Raw genomic sequence first — 21,052 nt, 5'->3', positions numbered from 1 at the left:
GCAAGGAGCACGTGATATTCTTCACGTGTTCGGAGCATGCGCATGGAGTGTAGTTCTATGGTCTGTCGATCGCTGTTTGGAAATGTGAAATTACGTGTGATACTACTAGTGTCAATGGAAACCACCAGTTGAAAATTATTCTTTGGTATGAGCCCATATAGAAAAATAAATATTATATAAGCTTTCACAAAAAATATTTCGTAAAAAATTGCATCAAATGTAATTAATTGCGTTAGAAGTCATTGATTTGATATCAAACGCCTAGAACAGTTGAGAAACGAATTCCGAAAATAAGACGACGACAACAACAACAACAAAAACAACAGTTGGTTGGGAGCGCTGAAATACTGCAACAAATCTGCTCCCTTTGCTGGAGAAAGCTGTCTGATAACTTCTTGCAGGAAATTTCATTTGTAATCTTTATAGCCTTCACACCTCTAGGAAGCTCCGCCCACAATTTCCTATCCTTCAGTGCGGCGCGAGCAGAACTTGTATAAATGAAGGCGGTTGCTGGTAGCAGCTAGTAAAATTATCTCCACTGGTTTTTGTGTGATAGGAACGTGACCTCTTCAGAAAGGCAGAGTCCGGGTCACGGCGTATCAAGCAGCTATTTGCAGTCTGCGTGATAGTGCGTCGAACTTTTTGTAGCCGGCGAAGAAAACTTTCTTATTCCTTCACTCAGGACTCATTATGGTATGCGGTATTGGCGATATTACATCTACACGAAAGAGTGCTGCGTCTGCATTAGAAAACTGTTTTCGTCCTTGGCAATGACAGCTTCGTTCAATTGTTTTGTGTTTAAGGTTGACGATGGTTTCTCCGACACGATGGGTGACCCGGTAACTTCGAAATGCATGATAGTTGTATCCAACCGGTTACCCTTTGTTCTGAAGAGGAACGAGAAAACCGGTGCATTGGAACGAAAAGCAAGGTATTGTAATTCTTTTTAATGAAATGGGCACGGCAGTTGATATTTGTTAGTATTAAAATTAACTTACTTTGGCTTTTAAATTGCAATAGTGCAGGAGGTTTGGTTACTGCAGTAGCGCCAGTAGTGGTCCAGGGTCATGGTTTGTGGGTTGGATGGCCAGGTATTCATTTAGAAGATCCAGATGAGCCTATACCAGAATCCAATCCAAATGATAAAACTCCAACTGCCGGCCTGTTGTCCAAAAAGGTAAGTTATTTGGAGGTATTGTTCTTTGACTCATTCGTTTTGCATGAAAGTAAACTCTTTTAAAATTGATCAATACCACTTTCAGGTAGTTCCTGTGTGTGTTGAACCAGGCAAGTTTGACTCATATTATAATGGTTGCTGTAATGGGACTTTCTGGCCTCTTTTTCACTCGATGCCAGACAGGGCTGTGTTCCTTGCTGAACATTGGAAGGTAATGCGAAAGTAATATTTTATTTTTGTTGTGTCACAGTGATGACAGTTTCATTCTGATATGGTGGACTGCTTTATTTATTTACTTTCATCAGTTGGATCATCTCCAATAACTGTAAATGTAATGGTATTGTGATAATTCTACTGTGTTATTGCCATTGACTTTCTTACTGTTGTATTTACATCTGTTCTAAGAGTTTATGTATCTGGTTTCCAGACTGATATTGTGTCAAGACCATTTGCCTTAACACTTACGCATCTGCATTTGTTTACAGAATTATTACAGTGTGAATGAACTATTTGCAGAGAAAACAATAAAAGGTTTAAAAAGTTTACTAGAGGAGCAGCCAAATGCAACACCTCTTGTTTGGATACATGATTATCATCTTATGTTAGCAGCAAATTGGGTCAGGCAGGTAATGTTGCTGAGGATCTCACACTTATTACATTTAAGTATTACTTTACATACATACAATTTGTGTTACATCTGGCATAGAAGAGGTGTATTTTGTCATATGTATGTAACTGCCTGTAAGTATCTAGTAAATGTTTGTAACTTTTACCCGACCTCTGTAGTATGAGAACATCAATATACTTATTATGCTTTGTATATTTAGGTTACTGTAGGAGTACTGTGATTGTATTCATCTACTTTGGCAAATGGTTTCCACATATTAAGGAGATATAATTCTTTACTGATGCAGAACGTATGTACTTTACTCAAGCCACATCTGCAGTAGACTTCTTTCATTGTATAGCTCTTTCCATTTAATAGCACCCCTACTGTTCAATTCTACACCTTACACTTCATGCTCTCTAAGCACTCGACATAAGATCATGTATGGCTATTACTGCATTTATGTAATTTTAATGTTTCACTACTTTGTGTAGCCATAACAATAGGTTACCTGAATTAAGAATAGGTTTTTAGTCTTTACTTGATACTTGAGTTTTTTTTTTTTTTTTAAAGCTTTGTAGGGACAAGAAAGTCACTATTAATGTATGCTTCATTGAAAAGGCTTAAAATAGAAATATCAGTTTTCCAGATTGAATTGAGACTCTTTACTGCATGTTAGTCAAATATTTTTGCATTATTGCTCAATATCCAAGCCCTGCATCTTACAAAAATACTTTTGTCTAATGCAAGAAAATGCTTTGGAGTTTGGAAGCTCTGAATGCTTATAGTAGTTTCTTCTGCTTATGCAACAGAAGATTGCTTTGTTGCTGGGGATTTTTAATGCTGCAGAATTAAAGCGTAATTTAAATGCAAATGGAAAAATATTTTATTTCAATGACAGATACCAAAGTAGTACTTTCCATGCCAAAAATAAAATTGTAAGTCGACTGCAATTACCAGAAACAGCCAATTGTGTGTGTTCAAAAACTGAATTTGATTTGTGTATCAGACTTTGAGGGCCTTTGTCATCTGTAGATGAAACACATGGGACTAGTGTAGCAGGGGATACAACCCGTCGGCTTTGGACATTGACGTCACAAGTCGCCAATCGAGAAGCGATTCTTCTTAGTGTTGTAGCTCCCTTCAGTGGCTGATAAGTGTTTTTTGGCTTTAAAAAAAAAAAAAAATCTCACGAGATAGAATAAACAGATCCACTTTATTAAGCAATCAGTAAAAAAACGAAACTGAAACATAACAGCAAAAGCGAAAATGGTAAACTGCTATCTGGCGACTTGTGACGTCATTGTCCAAAGCCGACGGGTTGTATCCCCTGCTGCACTAGACCCAAACACATGTATAAGAGTAAGATGAAGAAAGGTAACAAGAACACAAGTGCATAAGTAAATCGGGCAATTCAAGCGTTAGAGCACTGACATCAAAAACAGGAAATTAACAGAAAACAAGGGAAGTATGTAACAGTTGAAATATATTTTAAATGAACTACCTAGTGTATTAAAAAAATAAACTTTCACTGTTCATTTTTTTTATCCCCCCCCCCCCCCCCCCCCCCCTGAAGGATATAAAAATTTTCACTCGAAGGCTGTATTTAGGACTAAACAAATGATAAGGACCTTGTTTGTTATTACTCTATGAATAGACTTCTGTTTGCCTTACTGTTCCTTTCAGGAAAATATGTTACACTCTCTTACAATATTTACTGTGTGAAAATAAAAGTGCAGAAATAAGCTCTTACTTCACTATTGACAGAAAAAAAATCGATTAATAATTATAGGCAGTACTTGATTATCAACTATTGGTGGAGGTATATTTACACTCTTTCCTTCAAAAACAGCAACATTGACAAGTACAGTACTAGAAGTAGAAATGACTGAACGTATGTATCACAAGAAAGGAGTGAGGTATTCATCCACTAAGATCATAGACTGCTGTTAATGAGATAGTATTACATAAATTATCTGGCAGTGCTGAACAGAACATGACAATGATTTTAGAAAAAGCAGAAGATTGGCGGTATGTTTCTAATAATAATGATAGGAGACGAAGACGGTACCGTGAAAGTTTCTTCGCAGTGCAAACTTTGTAGTAAAGTGGATAATATACATGTGTACTCAGCAGCCTATATTGTGGTGTGTTGCTCATTTAAGAGGCTGTTTCCATTTGATGCTTTCTTTTTTACTAAAAGTAAATAGAACACTATAGTGTTTCACAAAAACAATATAAATTAAACATGTAATTAACTCTCATTTTTGTGGTACTTTTTGGGTGTATTGAAGTTTTGCACACAGCCACTGCGCTTTGAGCAGTGACGTCGCCAATGTCAGTGTCGCCTTGCTGGTTGATGGTGTCAGTATTCAGAGCTGAATGGGTGTGTGTGCACAAAAGGAGCAGCAGACAGACATTGAGTTATTAACAAGTGTGTACTCCATGATGGGTACTTAAAGCACTGCTGCTAAAAGAATACAAGTTGAGAGCAATTAAATGTCTTACTTTAAGTAATTAAATTTTGCTCTATTAAGTGCGATCTAGATTTAGGTTTGATGTAATTTCCCAAAACCAGCTAAGGCCAATGGTTCCTATGGAGAAAGCGGGGGGAGGGAGGAAGATACTGCTGACTTCCTTCCCAATTCTTTTCCTATCAGAACTCGAACTCGTGTGTTATGACCTCTTTATCGATAGGAGATTGTATGCAAATCTCCTCCTTCAAAGAGCAGTGCTAGGTTTCTATACATGTACTCTGAAGCTACACTTACAGCACCTTAAAAAATTTTTTCATTCGCTCATTAGCTTATAAATATTTAAACTGTTGATCGGTATATGGCCGGTGTATATTTTATATCACTTGTAGTGCAAAAGTATTTAAATAAAAATGAACTGCAGTAACAACACAATTATTCCTGAAACATATAATGTATTCGCTTTAATATCTGTGCTTTGGGCATGTCCTGACTTGTTATAGTACCCACATTTGGATGAAATATCTTGTTTGGACAAAACTTTGTGTAGGGTCTGTAGTTTCCATTTCTGTTAAACAGCGGTCTTCACTGTAGGTGTTTTCACATTTCTTGTTGCTGATGACCAGTGAAACAATAGGGCATCGAGTGGCAGCTGTTTTCAGGCCAGAAGTTGTTAGCAGAGTGCCAGGTGTCAGGGTAAATGATCGAACATATCATAGTGTGTATTGTTCTAATACAAAAGGTGCAACATCCTTGATGAAATACAACAGCCAGCCTGTGAAGTCTGGCTGAAATTCATCCTGTATAAAGCTTTGTTTTTCTTAACTGCCAGGTTGGGAATGACTGTCTTTTGTATTTATGGTAGTGGTTGATTTACCACTCGAGACTAAAATAAATACAACTGACCAACTTGTGTGGCCCCGCTACTGCTCAACTGCATTCTTATGAACAGAATGCTCCTGTTTACCAGAACAGGTTGTTATTGACATTTTGGATTACTTGCTTTCTTTTGTTTGCCCGGTATATACTGGAATGGTTATTCCTGCAGATAACATCATCTTGCTTTCCATTGCATAACATTATTCTGTTTTTCATTTGTGTCTTGAAACATCACCCAAGTTGCGGTAATTCATCAAAACAATGGAGCTCATACGTGGACATAAAGCATATTTTAGAAAAATTCTTCAGGGTGATGACACCTTGAAAAAAAAACTTCCAGCAGTAGCAGGCAAAACATTGTTTGTTTTATCACCACCATTAGCGGGGGATTATTCCAGCAAACTGGGAAGGGTATTCTTGGTTTGCCTTCATATGTCTAATGTGCCTAAAGCACTTATTAATTAATTAAATCACTGTAATAGATAGAATTAATCAGTGCTGCTAATTCTGCAGAGAGTGAGTGAGTGAGTGAGTGAGTGAGTGAGTGAGTGAGTGTGTGTGTGTGTGTGTGTGTGTGTGTGTGTGTGTGTGTGTTAGGAGGGAAAAGGAAGCCACGGCTCCCCCTTTCCCCCTTCTATAGGCTATACTATATCTGATACATCCAAAAAGCATATATGTAACTTTGACACAAACTGCTGTCAGTATAGTGACTAAGTCAGGATCTGTCTAGTACAGATATTAGAGTTGTGCAGAATATTTACTTTCCTGAATCAAAGTATTCCAAAAACTGTAGGTGTGGCTATTTTTCCCAGAATATTTTGGAATGTTCAGTTTCCTGCCTAATGTGCACATCTAAGTGTAAGAATCCCCACACCCCCTCAACCCGGTTAAGTTGTTGGCTGTCAGCCAGTAGTAATCCCAAAAGAATGTGTAGTTTCACAGCAGTAATAATGAATAAAAAGTTCTAAGGTTTCCAGCTGTAGCAAGTGATGAAAATTTCATGAGCTTTTGTCAAGTGGTATGACTGACAGCGGGCTGCTGGTACACCCTTATATACACTAACTGCCGGCCGTGGTGTCGCTGGTTCACATGACATTGCCATAAATGGGATTGACTTGCATTCAGTGTGCCTGCCTCAGTCATGCAATTGCTGGATCCCATCCCACACTAAGCAGCAGGCTGCGGTATCTATTAAGGGTGCTCTCATTGATTTTTATTTCAATGACTTCTTTAATTACGTAGTCCCAGAAGCTGTTAGAGTGAACCTTGCATCTGCAGCTATCAGAGACGCTCATAGCCTTGGACTGGAATTGGGTTGACACAGCTATGGTTTCCCAAGAATCATCATCACAGAAACTAACTACAAAGAAGCAGAAAGGGAAGTTCAGCTGCTTTCTGAACAACAACGCAGTGCAACATGGTGACAGACATAGGCACAAGTGTAATGTCGCCACTCAAGAAAAGACCCAACTTGGCACCAGACTACGGTACATTCCTGTCTGTGAAATTGACGCAGGTGTAATGTCAGCACTTATTAAAAGACCTAACTTGGCACCAGACCACAGAACGTTCCTATCTGTGAAACAGCACCTGAAATATGCCGTGAAATGAACAGTATTCTCACAAAAGCAAAGCTACCAGCACCCACCATAGCCAAGGCTGAGCACTGCCCAAGCACTCTATGATGAAAGGCAATATGGTTAAGAATGTTATTCCTCAGACACATAGAGCACCAGTTGATTATACTTTACTTAAGATCCCTAAAGTTGTTATGCCATTCTGCCTCATTCTATCCCCCATTGGTTCACTATCTGATGAAATGCTTGGCCAGTGGGACACTGTGACCATCATGTTAAAAACTCAGCTGATATAATCAGCTGAATTAAGTTTTCAAATTAGTGAGGATAAAATTATTGTCAGTTTTGATGTGAAAGACTCTTTGGACCTAATACATTAGTTGTTTGCAAGTGACGTCTCTAAGTTGGATACACTCTTAAATCTTCTTATTTTTTGTTCACTGGCCAGTATTATGATCAGATGGATAGTGTTGTGGTAGGAAACCTGTTAGCTCCAGCTGTCGCAAACCTCTTTATGGAGAATTTAGAAGATATTGCCGTAGACACTGAACAATTAAAGCGTAGTTGTTTCTTTTGATACATTTACAGCACATTCATCACTTGAGCTTGAAAGGTTCTTTGAACATCTTAATAGCATTAACAATAATATCAAGTTTGCCATGGAGGTAGAAAAAGACTGTGGATTGTCCATCATCAACATGCTCATTTGCGGTAAACAGAATGGCTACCTAGGGCACAGCATCTATAGAAATCTTAGTCACACTGATCTGCACTTGCACGACATCAGCTATCATCACCCAGCACAGAAGTGCACTGTGTCCTAAGCGTTGATGGAGCATGCGAGAATATCAGATGCTGATAACCTGTCCCATGAGGTGAGCCACTGATGTGGGGTCTTCAGGAACTATGGCTACAACATTCATCAAATAAATTAAGTGATTTCAAGCAAGAATCTCAAAAAGATTGCTGACAAGGAGTAGAAAAAGAAACTTGTTTTTGCTGCATGTGGCTCTGTGTCGGGCAAGGTAAGACACAAGATCAAATAGATCTTCAGCCTTCTGATAAAAATCGGGCAGTTACTGAGACCAGTTAAAGATGTGCCAGTTCTCTGAAATTCTGGGGTATACAAGATATGTTGCGAATGTGATCAGTTTCACTTCGGACCAACAGTAGACACTATAGAACAAAGCAGGAAGAAATATGAGAGGTTTTATCGCCTATGCTATTATCGAGGAATCTTTTAGCTTAGCATGCTTTAGGAAACTGTCACCAGATCAAATTTGATGAAACCTCTGTCGTGGCTCACATGAATGACTTCTGGTATTGTGTAATTAAGGAAGCCATTGGAAATAAAAATCACCGATAACACCTTTAGTCGAGACGGCAGCCTGCAACTGACCTTGGCGTGGGATCCAGTGGTTGAACCGGGCGCATCAAAGACCGAGTCAATGTATGCCCATATATGGTGATGCCGCAAGCACCAGTGACATCACATCTGGCAACTTTAGTATGTAAGGAATGTACCAGCAGTCCACTGGCAGTCATACCACTTGACGATGGCCAAGGAGTGCTTGGCTGAAAGCTTGTGGGATTTTAATCACTTGAAGCAGCTGGAAATCTGAGTACTTTTTATTCAGTTGTAATTTTTTTCCATTGTTCTCCTGGCAGTGTGTGTTATGGATGTGTTTAGGCTTTTTATCAGCAAAAGTAATTGGCAAACATTACTGTTTTTGAAGGTCCTCCAAACTTTCAAGAAATAATTTACTTAGATCAAGAACAGGGGCAGGACAAGTTTAATGTTGGGCAGGACACATTTAATGTTGCTCCTTCTGAATTTAATATTATTCTTGTCATACCATTCACCTCTGTTTTCTGCTATTAAGATATGTCTCCATCCATGCAAGGAGAAGACCTTTAACACTATATTATTTTATTTTTCGAGCCATCATTTTATGATCTACACGATGAGAAGTATTTGGCAAGATCACAGAAAATGCCAGCTGGGTGATTTGTATTGTTTAGTTCTAATATAATTGTGTTTGCAAGATCCTACACTGTCTTCTCAGTAAAGAAGTATTTGAGGAAATCAGACTGAGTTGTCGTAAAGAAGTTATTCTCAAAAAGACGGGTTCAGTATTTTATTGTAAGCTAACTTCTCAAAAAGTGTCATAATGTGTGTAGGAAACATGTCTGTCTATAATTAAGAGATTAGTCTCTTACATGCACTTCTTTTTATTCTTGTTGCTACTATATACTTCAGACTTAAAAGGTAACTCAGTGATGGCGCAACCAAGTCAGCACAAGACTTTAATCCTTTTAGACTCTGTCATAGCCAGTAGCGCTACTACCTTCCAGTAACTTCTCTCGAAAGGCACCCATACACGTAACTGCTTGCTCGACAAATACACATGCACAAGCGTGCTTGCCCGAGCGTGCTTGAGTGTGTATATGCATGTGCTCAATTGAGCATGTGTACCAAGAATAGGGAGGCATGCGCAGGCATTCGTCAGTTTGATTTGATTTGATGTACTTTTTATTTGGTACTGTTAAATTACATTCTGTACAAATGTTTAACTGTAATGTAGGACAAGTCAGAGAATACACTATTACGTGGAGAAAAAGAGAAGAAAAGCAGCAATACAGTGAGACAGATACTGCAAATAGTTAGTATGGGACTAACATTCTTGTTTTTTAAACACTTAACTTTACATATTGTGTTTCCTCAATGCTTCTACAAGCACACTTGAGTTGTGTGGTGGCATGAGGAATTTGAGCATGCTTGTGCAAGTGTGCCTGTGGAGCATACAGTTATGTGTGTGGCCATCATAACAGATCAGCTGGCAAAAGTAATGCTGCTGGTGGAGCATGCATTGCCTTTCTAAATAAGTTTATTAGATCTGCTTTCAGTGGACCATTTCAAGTCATGTTTTCAGCTACTGTTAGGAATAAGTCATTGAATTTAGTAGGCAATGATTTTAATTTCATATCATTTTTCTCACTGTTACTGCCATCTGGAAGTTCAATACCATTTACTTTGCCAATTTTTGGGCATTTTGTACCTAGTAGTACTCCAAAACGTCCTTGTTTTGTACTTGAACAATATAATTTTTTGTGCATTATACATGATGTTTGCCCTTTTGATGGCATGCAGAAGAATCTCAGTTTTTCTTGGTTATGACACAGCACTTCAAACTATAAGACAGGATAGGCAAAGGAAAGTTTTGAACCTTGTCTGTTGAGCTCTTCGCGGACCTTGTTTTTACAAGTAGTCCCATACTTTGTACCTCTGCACACACTAAATATGTGCTGATTTGTAAATTGAGGTTTTAGGATGGCATGACTATCGGCTTCTGGACAAAACTTGCAGTTCAGTAGGTTGCTGACATGTTTTCTGTCACAGGTTCCCTTTACCGCAGTTGCGCACATTCAGTTCAAACACCTACAAGAAACGGGGTGGTACCAGAAGTAGATATTGCTTATCATACACCAGATAAACACTGCATCTTAAAGGCATTGGCATTAGCATATTCTCCATATTTTTGAGGTCCTGCTGCCTTATGGAATTATCTTCTAGAACAACATAGTTAAAATGAGGGGAGTTTCTTTTCAGCAAAAGTGACCAGAAGCTTCTTCAAAGGGTAGGGTTGTCACTTCCACTTTTCAACATTATTTGTTGCTGGCAATAAAAATTAATTTGTTTAAGTGTGATTACACAACTATAATCACAATAAAAAACCATAACTTAATGTATACATTGTCTACTTACCATTATTCTTTATTCTGGTTCAAAAGTATTGAATGAACCCCATAAACATAAGGCAAGAGACAGGGAATCTCAACAAATTCAGAAGAAAATAAATAAATACCTTATTAGCTACTCCTACAAATTATCTGATTATAGTATTGAAGATTTCTGCTAGCTGCGTGACCAGTAGCAGTATTTGTTGTTGTAGATATTAAGTTAGCAAAGATGAGGGGGACTACAAACACAATGAGTGAATGAATGGAAGTATAACAGGAAACCAGTATTTGGCATTAGAAGGTATATTCATTGTTGCTGTTACACATTGAAAGTAGAAAGAAAACTATTTGTAATTTTTCAGAGCTGTTAGTTTGTTTGGTAGGAAGAATATAGAGAGAAGTTTTAGGACTGGGGGGGGGGGGGGGGAGAGGACATGTCACTCATTCCCCAGGATGAGAGGGGACCCACCTGATATGGGAATGAGGGGAGACAAAGACGTTTCTGTAGGTACAAGCATTTTGCCTCCTGGGTGTAAGTAAGTGCTGAAGAGCCATACTCTCTGTTTGTAGTGGTTTACAGTTTTCTCAAGTGAACTCTTCTTTCGATATGAATGGATAGCAATAAATTCAGAACTGGAATCATAAAATTTTATTTAATTGTCTTAAAGCTTCATTAAATAAAAATGCCAACATGGTATTTGTTTCTGATAATGTTAGTATGTGAATTTTGGATCATTGTAAAATTGAGACAAATGAATGAAGTGTAAACTTATTGGATAATGTGCTGTAGAAATTTGTAAATCTAATGTAGATAGAATCCATAGTAGACTTTGATCAATTTTTTATGGGAGGGAAATCTAAGTTAACACACACGTGACTGTGTAGTAGAGGAATGATGGGTCATGAATCGTACTTTTGACAACTTGTAAGTTTCAGTGAACTATTGCATTAGAGAATAATGAATTATTTCGCTGTTTCACTGCTTTTAGCTAACTGCCTCATTTAACAATCATTTTTGCATCGTGGAATTTGTTGTTACGTTTATGCCATCCCTTCATGTGTGACACTTGTTACACTTTTGTCAATCTAGATATGTTGATTTCAGATTGCAGAAGAATCAAATTTAAGGTTGAAGCTTGGATTCTTCCTACACATACCATTTCCCCCGTGGGACATTTTTCGACTGTGTCCATGGTCTGATGAAATTCTGCAAGGTATACTTGGTAAGTATAACAAATTGTTTCTGAGAAATTATATGAGAGACACTGACGCAGAATGATTTGCTTCAACTTTATTGATAATCATACACAACTGTATCACTAATCTCTGCCTGACTCATTTGTGTGTGTTGAGTCCAGTCATATTCTCTTCAATGTAAGAAAACATAGTGTTTTGAAGAAACTGACTATACGTAAGTGATAAAACATGTTATATATTCCTGACATGGTCACTCAGGGGGCAGTGTGCATCGTATGGTTAGTGTAGAAAACTTCACAACCAAGATTGCTAAAAAAGCATTTTATTAGATGACTGGTTTTTATTGGGCTATCCTGTCATTGAATTTTTTAAACCTATTATCAATTACTGTTACAAATTGCTTCACACTTTCCACTACCATGAAGGTCACCGCACATCAGCATGTCAGATGTAAAAGATTATCTACAAACATAAACCTAACTCTATTGTACTGACTGTGAGTGGTCTTATTTACCACCAACTAGTGACTGACTTGGGTCATAGGCTTGTTGATGTCTATTGGTGCAGGAACATAACATCTGTATTTTATACTGCTTCAAAAATATTTTTCTTTTCTTTTTGCCCTTGGCTGCATGTTTCTGTTTAGCATAATTTTAATAGCATCATTTATCTTCCTTCCTTCTTGCTTGTGATTCACTCAGGTGAGGTACCGTATTTACTCGAATCTAAGCCGCACCTGAAAAATGAGACTCGAAATCAAGGAAAAAAATTTTTCCCGAATCTAAGCCGCACCTGAAATTTGAGACTCGAAATTCAAGGGGAGAGAAAAGTTTTAGGTCGCACCTCCAAATCGAAACAAAGTTCGCCTAGTTGTAATATGAGACACAATTTAGGTCGAATGAATGACGATACAGCTGCAGTAGTGTGGTTCGAGTCGTAAGCTTAGGAGTTACGGTTTACCAGGTAGCCATTGCTACGTGTCACGCGCTCTGTCCGTATTTATACGGATATCCTTCCTTTTTCACGTGCTTCGTCTGGTTTGAATTGATTGCTTATTTTTCTTTGATCTGATAAGTGCCGTTCTCTTTGTTATAGGTGTTTACGTCACTCTAAGCTGAAAATGCATTACTGTACTGTGTCATGCATTGTTTGTCGCATTCTGATAGTGCGTGTTTACGGCCTGTCGCCACTCGCGGCGTGGCTTGCTTTTGTGCGCGCTACTGCCGCTTACAAATAAAAAATAGAGAGGAGTCGTCTTATTAGCGAAACATTTGTTGTGACTTACACTACTTCTTTCTTTGATAATCATCAACAAGAACCAAATAATAGACTGCGTATGATAGATGATGTTCTGAACGAAATTTTAGCGAAAATTTTTCTCCATTTGAAAATCTTTGCAGGCGCCTCTTTAGTTCATTACATTCTGCACAGAAATTAGAGTCATCTTAGATTTAAAAATCTAGTCAGTTGCCGTGCTTCATTTCTGACTGTATCACTATCAGGCATAAGAATAATACGAATATAAACATGACATGATATGTATATTCTTCCGCGTTTGCTGTTGTCTCACTCTAGTTTCGTAGTTTATTAGACAGACAGGATTTAAATGAGACAGTAGCAAACACGAAACAATACATGGCAAAATGTTTATATTCGTATTAATCTTATGGCGAAGAGAATACTACATGTGATTCACAATTCATAAAAGCTCCTATTAGCAACCATCTCTTCTCACAGGTAGGAAAAAATTCAGAACGTAGAGTTGGTCATATTGACAAACATCCCAAACAGTCTTGCCAGTCGGATTTTCGTAGTACATTGAAATGCTGCTACATTCGAAGATCAACAATACAGAATTTGTATTTACTTCGTTGGATAATGTACCAAAACGCAGTGGTCGAAACTCTGGGCGGAGGAAAAAGGCTCGTCTTCCACTTTTTTTTTTTAAATTTATTTACTGACGCAGAGATTTTGGTGCCAGTATTTATCTTTGTGCCTACAAAGCATGCCTGTGTGGCGCTACATATATTCGACGGCAGAAGTTAGTTGTGGCGGCACCCACAAACATTTTTCAGAACTCCCGCTTGCTTTGCACTCGATTCTAAGCCGCAGGCGGTTTTTTGGATTACAAAAACCGGAAAAAAAGTGCGGCTTAGATTCGAGTAAATATGGTATGTTCTCTAAAAAATTATTTTTCTTCAGTCCATTTAAAGTTCTTGTAGTTTAATTGGTCTCAGTGACTTCTTTTCTGGTAAATATTGTTTTACTATTAAAAATACCTCCTATAGAGGTCAAACTGTTAAATTCACTTAAATGTTTGGTTGGGGAGGGGGGGGGGGGGGGCAGAAATAGCAGCTCTAATTATTACAAGACTCTGTTGCTAACATTTAGTATTAAGAAACAGTTGAGACTGTCAGTGATGTCATCTCATTAATGTGTTCGCTCTGTTTGTCATTGTTAAATGTGGATGTATTGTCAACTCACCCAATTTAACTGCTCATCTACTGTGAAGACAGTTCTTAGCCCATGAGCAGAAGATTTGTTGGAAATAAGACATACCAGTTGTTTCACTGACTCATTATTTTGTGGTTAAATAAAACACTAACAAAAGCTGGATATAATTTCTCTTTTTTATCGCTGTAAATATAAATACATTCAAGTTAAATTCATTTTCATTCTAAAATTTACTATGGTGCTTATATTATGATTGAGGGAGATACTAGCTAATATCTAATATCACATTGCACTCTGGGTAATGCTTTCAGAAATTTTGGGGGACCACTTATGTTGATGTAGAATCCTGTTATAGTTTTGGAGGTTGAAAATAGGTGCTATTATTTTGCCGTTCAATCTGCAGTATAGTGTTGTCAAATGCAAGTGCAGCAGTTTATGCACGTATAGTGAGAGAGAGATTTTTTATTACAACAGTGAGAACAGAGAAACATAAAATTTCCTGCTAAAACTCAAACCTAGAATATTTTACAGGAAATGGATTCGCAGTTGTGAATATGGACAACCATCAGCTGTATAATGGAATGACGACAATGAAAATTTATGCAAAACCAGGACTCTAAACTAGATTTATGCATATCACAAGCGGTTGCCTTACCATTAGGTTATCGAAACATGACTCTTGGCCAGCTCCAAACTTCCATGTGTCTACAGCCACCACTCATACATCCATTATGCATATCCTGTACAGGGGAGACTAATTGGAAGTCACTTTCACTTAGCATCGTACTTCTGAACAACACAGTCACTGCAATATTTTATAGAATATTTTAGATTCTAAATGTAAACTTTAATTACTAACAGCAATAAAAAGTAATGTTTCTCTTTTTATGAATGATGCTGCTTGAAACATTTTTGTGTCACAGAACTGTATATTGTTTGCAAGTCGGGGGCCACACTGACACTTATTCCAAATGGTGACACTCCGTGTGGCTTTGTTTATTGTGCTGTCTTCTCAGTGCTGGGTATGACACCTCAATAAGGAAAAGTGGCTTTGTTTCTAGTTTCCTTCTGGGGCATTGTCATCTTATCCCCTATCAACGTTTTCATCTTTTTTTCAGACATTTGACGTGTTTCCATGGTATGCTTTTTGCAAATGTATTAATGTAATTTGTAAATGCTCATAAAAAAAATTTCATCTTAATATTAATTCATAAGATGATATGATTCTGTTTAATTCCTGCTAGCTAGTTTTGTCACATTTTATGCCACTCATTTTGTTCTTATTGACAGCCATTCTATGAGAAAAATTAATGATAGTTGATAAATTTCAGCAAATCACACATGTAGAAGATTCAGCAGTTACTAGTGCTGACCAAAAAGTCACGAAAAAGTCATGGTTGGGATTGCTTTGAAATAAGAAATTTGTGGTGTGGTTGTTGAAAAGTAATCACATTATTAGTGTCTTCTGATGCATTTTTTCTCTATGATTTAATTAAGAGATATGAAGCAGACCTTAAATTTTCTAAAACAAATAACCCCTCTCTTATTTTATGTTTTTGAAGTTTTACTATTTTCAATTATTCAAATGGAATAACTAATAAAACTGTACGAACCAGTTAGAATTACTGGTGGAATACTTTCCTAATTTAGCATTACTCATTATTTTCCCATAACTATGTTGTCATCAAGGAGTTACATTATTTGTTAAACACGCTTTGAGAAAGATTATATTTTTAGATGTGTGTGGAGATATAATGGGCTGTTATTAATTTACAGAACCGAGAATCAGAGTGGAATAAAGTTTACTATTTCTAGTATCTTGGACAGATTTCTATCCTCTGTTTGGATACAGTTTTGACTCGGCACAAGATTTGTCATTGAAGAACACAATTTTTACTTGTATGGCATTGACATGACACTATTATTTATATTTGAATAATTAACCAAATCAGTGACACATAGTTTCAAACTTTAAACGAAGTAGGTTTCATTTGAGCAATCAGATGGATGTGAAAACTGACATGGAGGCCAAAGGGTCAAACTGCTGACTTAGATGTGCCTGAGGTACAGTGTGTAACATAATTATTTTACAACATAAAGAATTAAATTTTCTGAAGCAAAGTGCTTTGCTACGATTCATCACTCATCTTCCATAAATTGAAGAAAAACTGGGAGAAATGTAAGTTGAGAAATTATATGTTAATTGTATATACCTTGCCAAAAATGTGGAGCATGACACAGTACAAATAAAATGTGGAGAAACAATTCCAGACCAAAAAGTTGCATACAGATTTATAATGTGTTTGAAATGCAGAAAGTAGATGTGTTAGTTAGGTTCAGCATAAGTAATGTTGCCCTGAATGACAATATAGGAAATGCAGTAATGTTGCTGTTAGTGTGATGTCTATGAACTCCATAGGAAGTCAGTTCCATTTTTCTTGCAAATATATCCTCCATATGGCAGTGGGTCCCAAACATGCTCCTGGAATTAGAGTTGAGAGATGGGATCCTGAGATTCCCTCTCCCCTCTGTGAACTGAGTTGTTTGCTTTTGAAGGTATTCCTGTATGTAACGAGCACAGGCAAAAAGTGTGGGGTTAACTGTGATTCTCATAGGGCTGTAAGACTGAGAGACCCCATTCATAGACAATTTGTGAACATGATTTTAAAGCACATGGGACCTCAGCTGAATGCAATAATGTAACCTAGCAGACTTCCTGCTGGGGACATAGCAGTGATGATGTAGAACTCCCAAGATCTCAAAGTGGTGTGACAATGCCACCACCTTCCATTAGCTGTATCTTGGGTATGGAAGCTACTGTAGAGCCCACTCTGAGAAACAAAAGCAATGCTATTTGATAACCTTCATGATTGGATTCCCACTGTCCATCTGCAGTAAAGTGCTTGGTAGGACAATTAGGTTGCTACTGCTCCATGTGCTGTACATGCGTATATCAGCAGGATGTACTGTATGTTGAAGGGTTATTGTTATTTCTCACTACATGGTTTTTTGGGGTAAGATACTTATTTTTTTCAGAAATTGGGAACAATTGTTAGACTGTGTTCTGTGATGCATCTCAAGACTTTCAGGATTTCCTTTGTATCCACCTGTACACCATCTATTGCATCTGTATCCTTTTCACCTAGTATTTTTAATACTCAGTGGTCTCTTTTGTATTTTTGTTGTTTAAATATATCCATTGTTCTTCAACCAATGTACTTTATACCTAGTTACAGACTATCATTTGGCGTCTGCTGTGTTATTGACTGTTGTGCAGTTTACCTAAACCACAATAGCACAATGTTGACTTGATGCTTCTAAGCATTTTCACTGTCACATTACTATTTTTTCACTTATAATTCCACTGTAGCCATGTGATGTGGTGTGAAGGAGAGAAAGTGGCAGATTGTATGCTTCCCCTATTCTCACTGACTGAGGCGGCCAGGTGCTAAGGCTCTGGACTCACATCTGGGAAAACTGTGGTTCAGTTACCTGTCTGGCCATCTGCATTTAAAATTTTCACGGTTACCTTAAATCACTTATAGCAAATGTTAGGACACAGACTGTTACATACCCTGTTCCTCTGTTCAGACAAAGCTTATGCTCCTCTTCTAATGTCCTCATTATCAGTGGAACATGAATCACTAATCTTCTATCTTACTCATAGCTTCACTCTATTCATCAGTCAGTATAAATTCTGCCTGCAATTGCTGAATTGGATGGATTGTGAATCTTAAGCATTTGATAGCCATAGAAAAGGACTTTGAAAGAAGTATTTGATAACCTAGTACAGTTTTAAAATAATAGCTGTTCAATATTTTTCTAGTATTTGAACATTTGTCATGATAGGTTGAATTATAAGTTCCACTTGCACTGAACATATTTATTGAACTTGTAGGTTACTGTCCTAAAAAAGAGAAGTTTTCTTCATGGCCACAAAAAACAGAGTGGCATGCAGCTCGCTGCCTTCAGCCTTTCCCACACCAACTGCAAGGCATATCACCCGCAGAGGGTGTGTTCATGACCTGATTGCAGCTTAAAGTATATATTTGACTACATATTTAACTGCATTACATTTCATTTGAGGTTGTAAATCATATTGTCCCAAGAAAATAAAATGAATAAAGAAATATCACAAAATTGGTGTGCAGAAAAGTTTTTATGGTGAAAATACATGGAAAAAAGATGGACTCCTTGGGGCAAATAGTAAAGAATAGTCATTGGTTTTGCCATCAAACTCTACTGTTGTGAAATATTAGTTATAGCTCTATTGTTGACCCTCTCTGTTTTTGATGTGATGTATTTGCAAGAAGTATTACACAAACTGTTGCTAAATATACTGTTACAATGTATCTGCAAGTTTATAAAGTAATTTCTGTTTCAATTACATGGACAGTTAAGTGTTGATCAGCTCAAGGGAACAGAGTGCCTGTTGCACTGCTTGAGCTATTTGGATCCTCCCACCTGGTAATGGTTTCCCATAACTCCAGAGATAATGACTTATCCTCCAACACATCCACACAGGCAACACCCTCCCACCCCTCCCCCTGCAGGTCCGGGGATTAGAACAGGCCCGAGGTATTCCTGCCTGTCGTAAGAGGCGACTAAAAGGAGTCCCTCCCCCTCAAAGGGGTAGTTACCGCCTGCGTCCGGAGACGGATGGTTCCACGACCTATATTTGCGGTCATTTTGGTTTTTCACTTCTTCTCGTTTCTTCCTTCCTTCGGTTGGTTCCTTACTTTGTTCTTCTCCATCTCACTGTCTTCCTTACTCTTTCCCTTGCCTTCTCCTCATGCCTTCTCCTCCTTGCCTTCTCCTCCTTGCCTTCTCCTCCTTGCCTTCTCCTCTGGTCTCCGCCTCAGCGTTTCAGACAGTCTGTCCTCTCTCTCCCTCTCTCTCTCTTCTTTTTCCTCTTCTTCCTTCCTCCCTGTGCGCGCTTGAAGGCCGACCCACGCGTTCGCACGCGTAGCCAGTGACGGGGTAATGCGTAATTCCCCGCCCTGGGTAGACAAGTAAGGCACGCACGTACCCCCTGGTAAAGGCCAGGCCCAGGGAGGGGTGATTGCCTGAGCTGATACCTTCTGACCATGCCGATTGGTCCCTCCGTCTGTTTCTCGGGAGGTGTGACCTGAGGTGTAAACATTCACCTAAGGCGGGAGTGCCCTCGGAGAGGGTCCCTACAAGGAAGGAGTGCGCCATTGGAGACGCTGGCAATCATGGGGGATTCCTCCGCGATGGATTTCTCGTCTTCTTCTCTCTCGACTTCTGCCCATAAACGGAAACTTGACCAGCCACCAGTGACAAAAGTACTACCGCCTGCCCCACAGTTCCCCTTAGTTTCTCGATCTGAGGATGGCAAGGATTTTTCCTCTGTCAACCCTTTCGTTATCCAGAAGGGCATAGATGCCATAGCCGGATCTGTCAAGTCGTGTACCAGGTTGCATAATGGTACCTTGTTACTAGAAACTGAGAGCGCCTTTCAGGCACAAAAACTGCTTCAGGCCACACTCCTGTACACGTTCCCTGTCTGGGTGGAGGCTCACCACACTTTGAATTCGTCTCGTGGTGTGGTATATACTCGATCACTCGACGGATTGACTGACGAGGAGATTCAGTCTTTCCTCGCTGAGCAGGGCATGACGGCTGTCCATAGGGTCATGAAAAAGGTCAACAATGACCTTGTACCGACCCGGACACTTTTCTTGACCTTTGATAGTGTTCAGCTGCCGTCGCGTATCAAAGCGGGCTACGAGGTTATTTCTGTCCCGACACCTACGCGTTGCTACCAGTGTCAGCGTTTTAATCACACTCGCCAGTCTTGTTCCAGTGCGGCTAAATCTGTCACTTGTGGCAGGGATGCCCATGAGGGTGGCTGTCCACCTCCGTCTCCTCATTGTGTGAACTGTCAGGGTGACCATGCCGCATCCTCCCGCGACTGTCCTGTCTATAAGGAAGAACGCTGTATCCAAGAAATTCGGGTCAAAGAGAAAGTGTCCACCTCGGCTGCTCGCAAGCTATTTGCTAGTAGGAAGCCCACACTGCTCCCAGTGGGAAAATACAGCACTGTCCTCACCTCTCCTCGGACTACCAGGGAAGTGGCGACGCAGACATGCGATCTGACCTTCAGTACCACGGTCGTCCGTTCGGCCAGTGCTAAGATCGCGTGGTCGACGTCTCCTCTTCCTCCCGTCACCCCTCAGACACAAGCACCTTCATCAGCTTCTGCCAAGACGAAGACCCAGAAGTCAGATGCATGGGCCTTCAAGAAGGAACCGTCCCGTGCAGACTTCCTACATACCTCGAACTCCCAGCCGTCGACCAGTACTTCCACTAAACGACCTTCCAAGAAGGCTCATAGGAAGCACAGTTCTCCTTCTCCGCCACGGCGCATTTCTTCTCCTGCGCCACCCAGCGGTTGCCGCCCCAGGCCGTCATCCGTTTCGCCTGGCCGCACCGCTGGTAGCCGAACATCTGGCCGTCCACCGGCGGAGGAAGCTCCTCCTCCCGGCCATCTTAATGAGATGGCCGATGAACCTATAGAACCAATGGACAATGACTGTCCGCCTACTGATAGCGGCGGCAGTGCTCGCTCGAAGCCAGGCCCTCAGCGGCCTTCGTTCTCACGATGGCACTTATTCACTGGAATATTTTCAGCATTCGCTCCAACCGAGGAGACTTGAAGTTGCTGCTCCGCTTGCACCGTCCGCTCGTCGTAGCCCTCCAGGAAACGAAGCTACGCCCATGCGATCACATTGCCTTGGCACACTACACCTCTGTGCGTTTTGACCTACCCCCTGTGGTAGGTAATCCGGCTCATGGAGGGGTTATGTTGCTGGTCCGGGATGATATTTACTACGATCCCATCACATTGCACACCGGCCTGCAGGCAGTTGCTGTCCGAATTACTCTCCCCACTTTTACATTTTCCATTTGTACCGTTTACACT

The 21,052-nt window shown here is 39.4% G+C and overlaps 1 protein-coding gene across 2 annotated transcripts in view; it reads left to right on the top strand.

The window, feature by feature from the left end:
• The first annotated feature begins 300 nt into the window (after window positions 1–300).
• LOC124619911 (alpha,alpha-trehalose-phosphate synthase [UDP-forming]) overlaps window positions 301–21,052 on the top strand; it is a 116,833-nt gene continuing 96,081 nt past the window's right edge. Inside the window, exons 1-6 of one of the 2 annotated variants that reach the window (XM_047146548.1) lie at window positions 301–693; window positions 804–931; window positions 1,021–1,177; window positions 1,263–1,388; window positions 1,663–1,803; window positions 11,561–11,678. In XM_047146548.1, the coding sequence (XP_047002504.1) occupies window positions 691–693; window positions 804–931; window positions 1,021–1,177; window positions 1,263–1,388; window positions 1,663–1,803; window positions 11,561–11,678 (673 nt within the window). In that variant the 5' untranslated portion in view covers window positions 301–690. The other variant, XM_047146547.1, reaches the window with a different exon arrangement.

The sequence above is a fragment of the Schistocerca americana genome, chromosome 6 (assembly GCF_021461395.2).
Source record: "Schistocerca americana isolate TAMUIC-IGC-003095 chromosome 6, iqSchAmer2.1, whole genome shotgun sequence".
NCBI classification, from domain to species: domain Eukaryota; kingdom Metazoa; phylum Arthropoda; class Insecta; order Orthoptera; family Acrididae; genus Schistocerca; species Schistocerca americana.
This window is presented reverse-complemented; position numbering and strand designations above follow the sequence as displayed.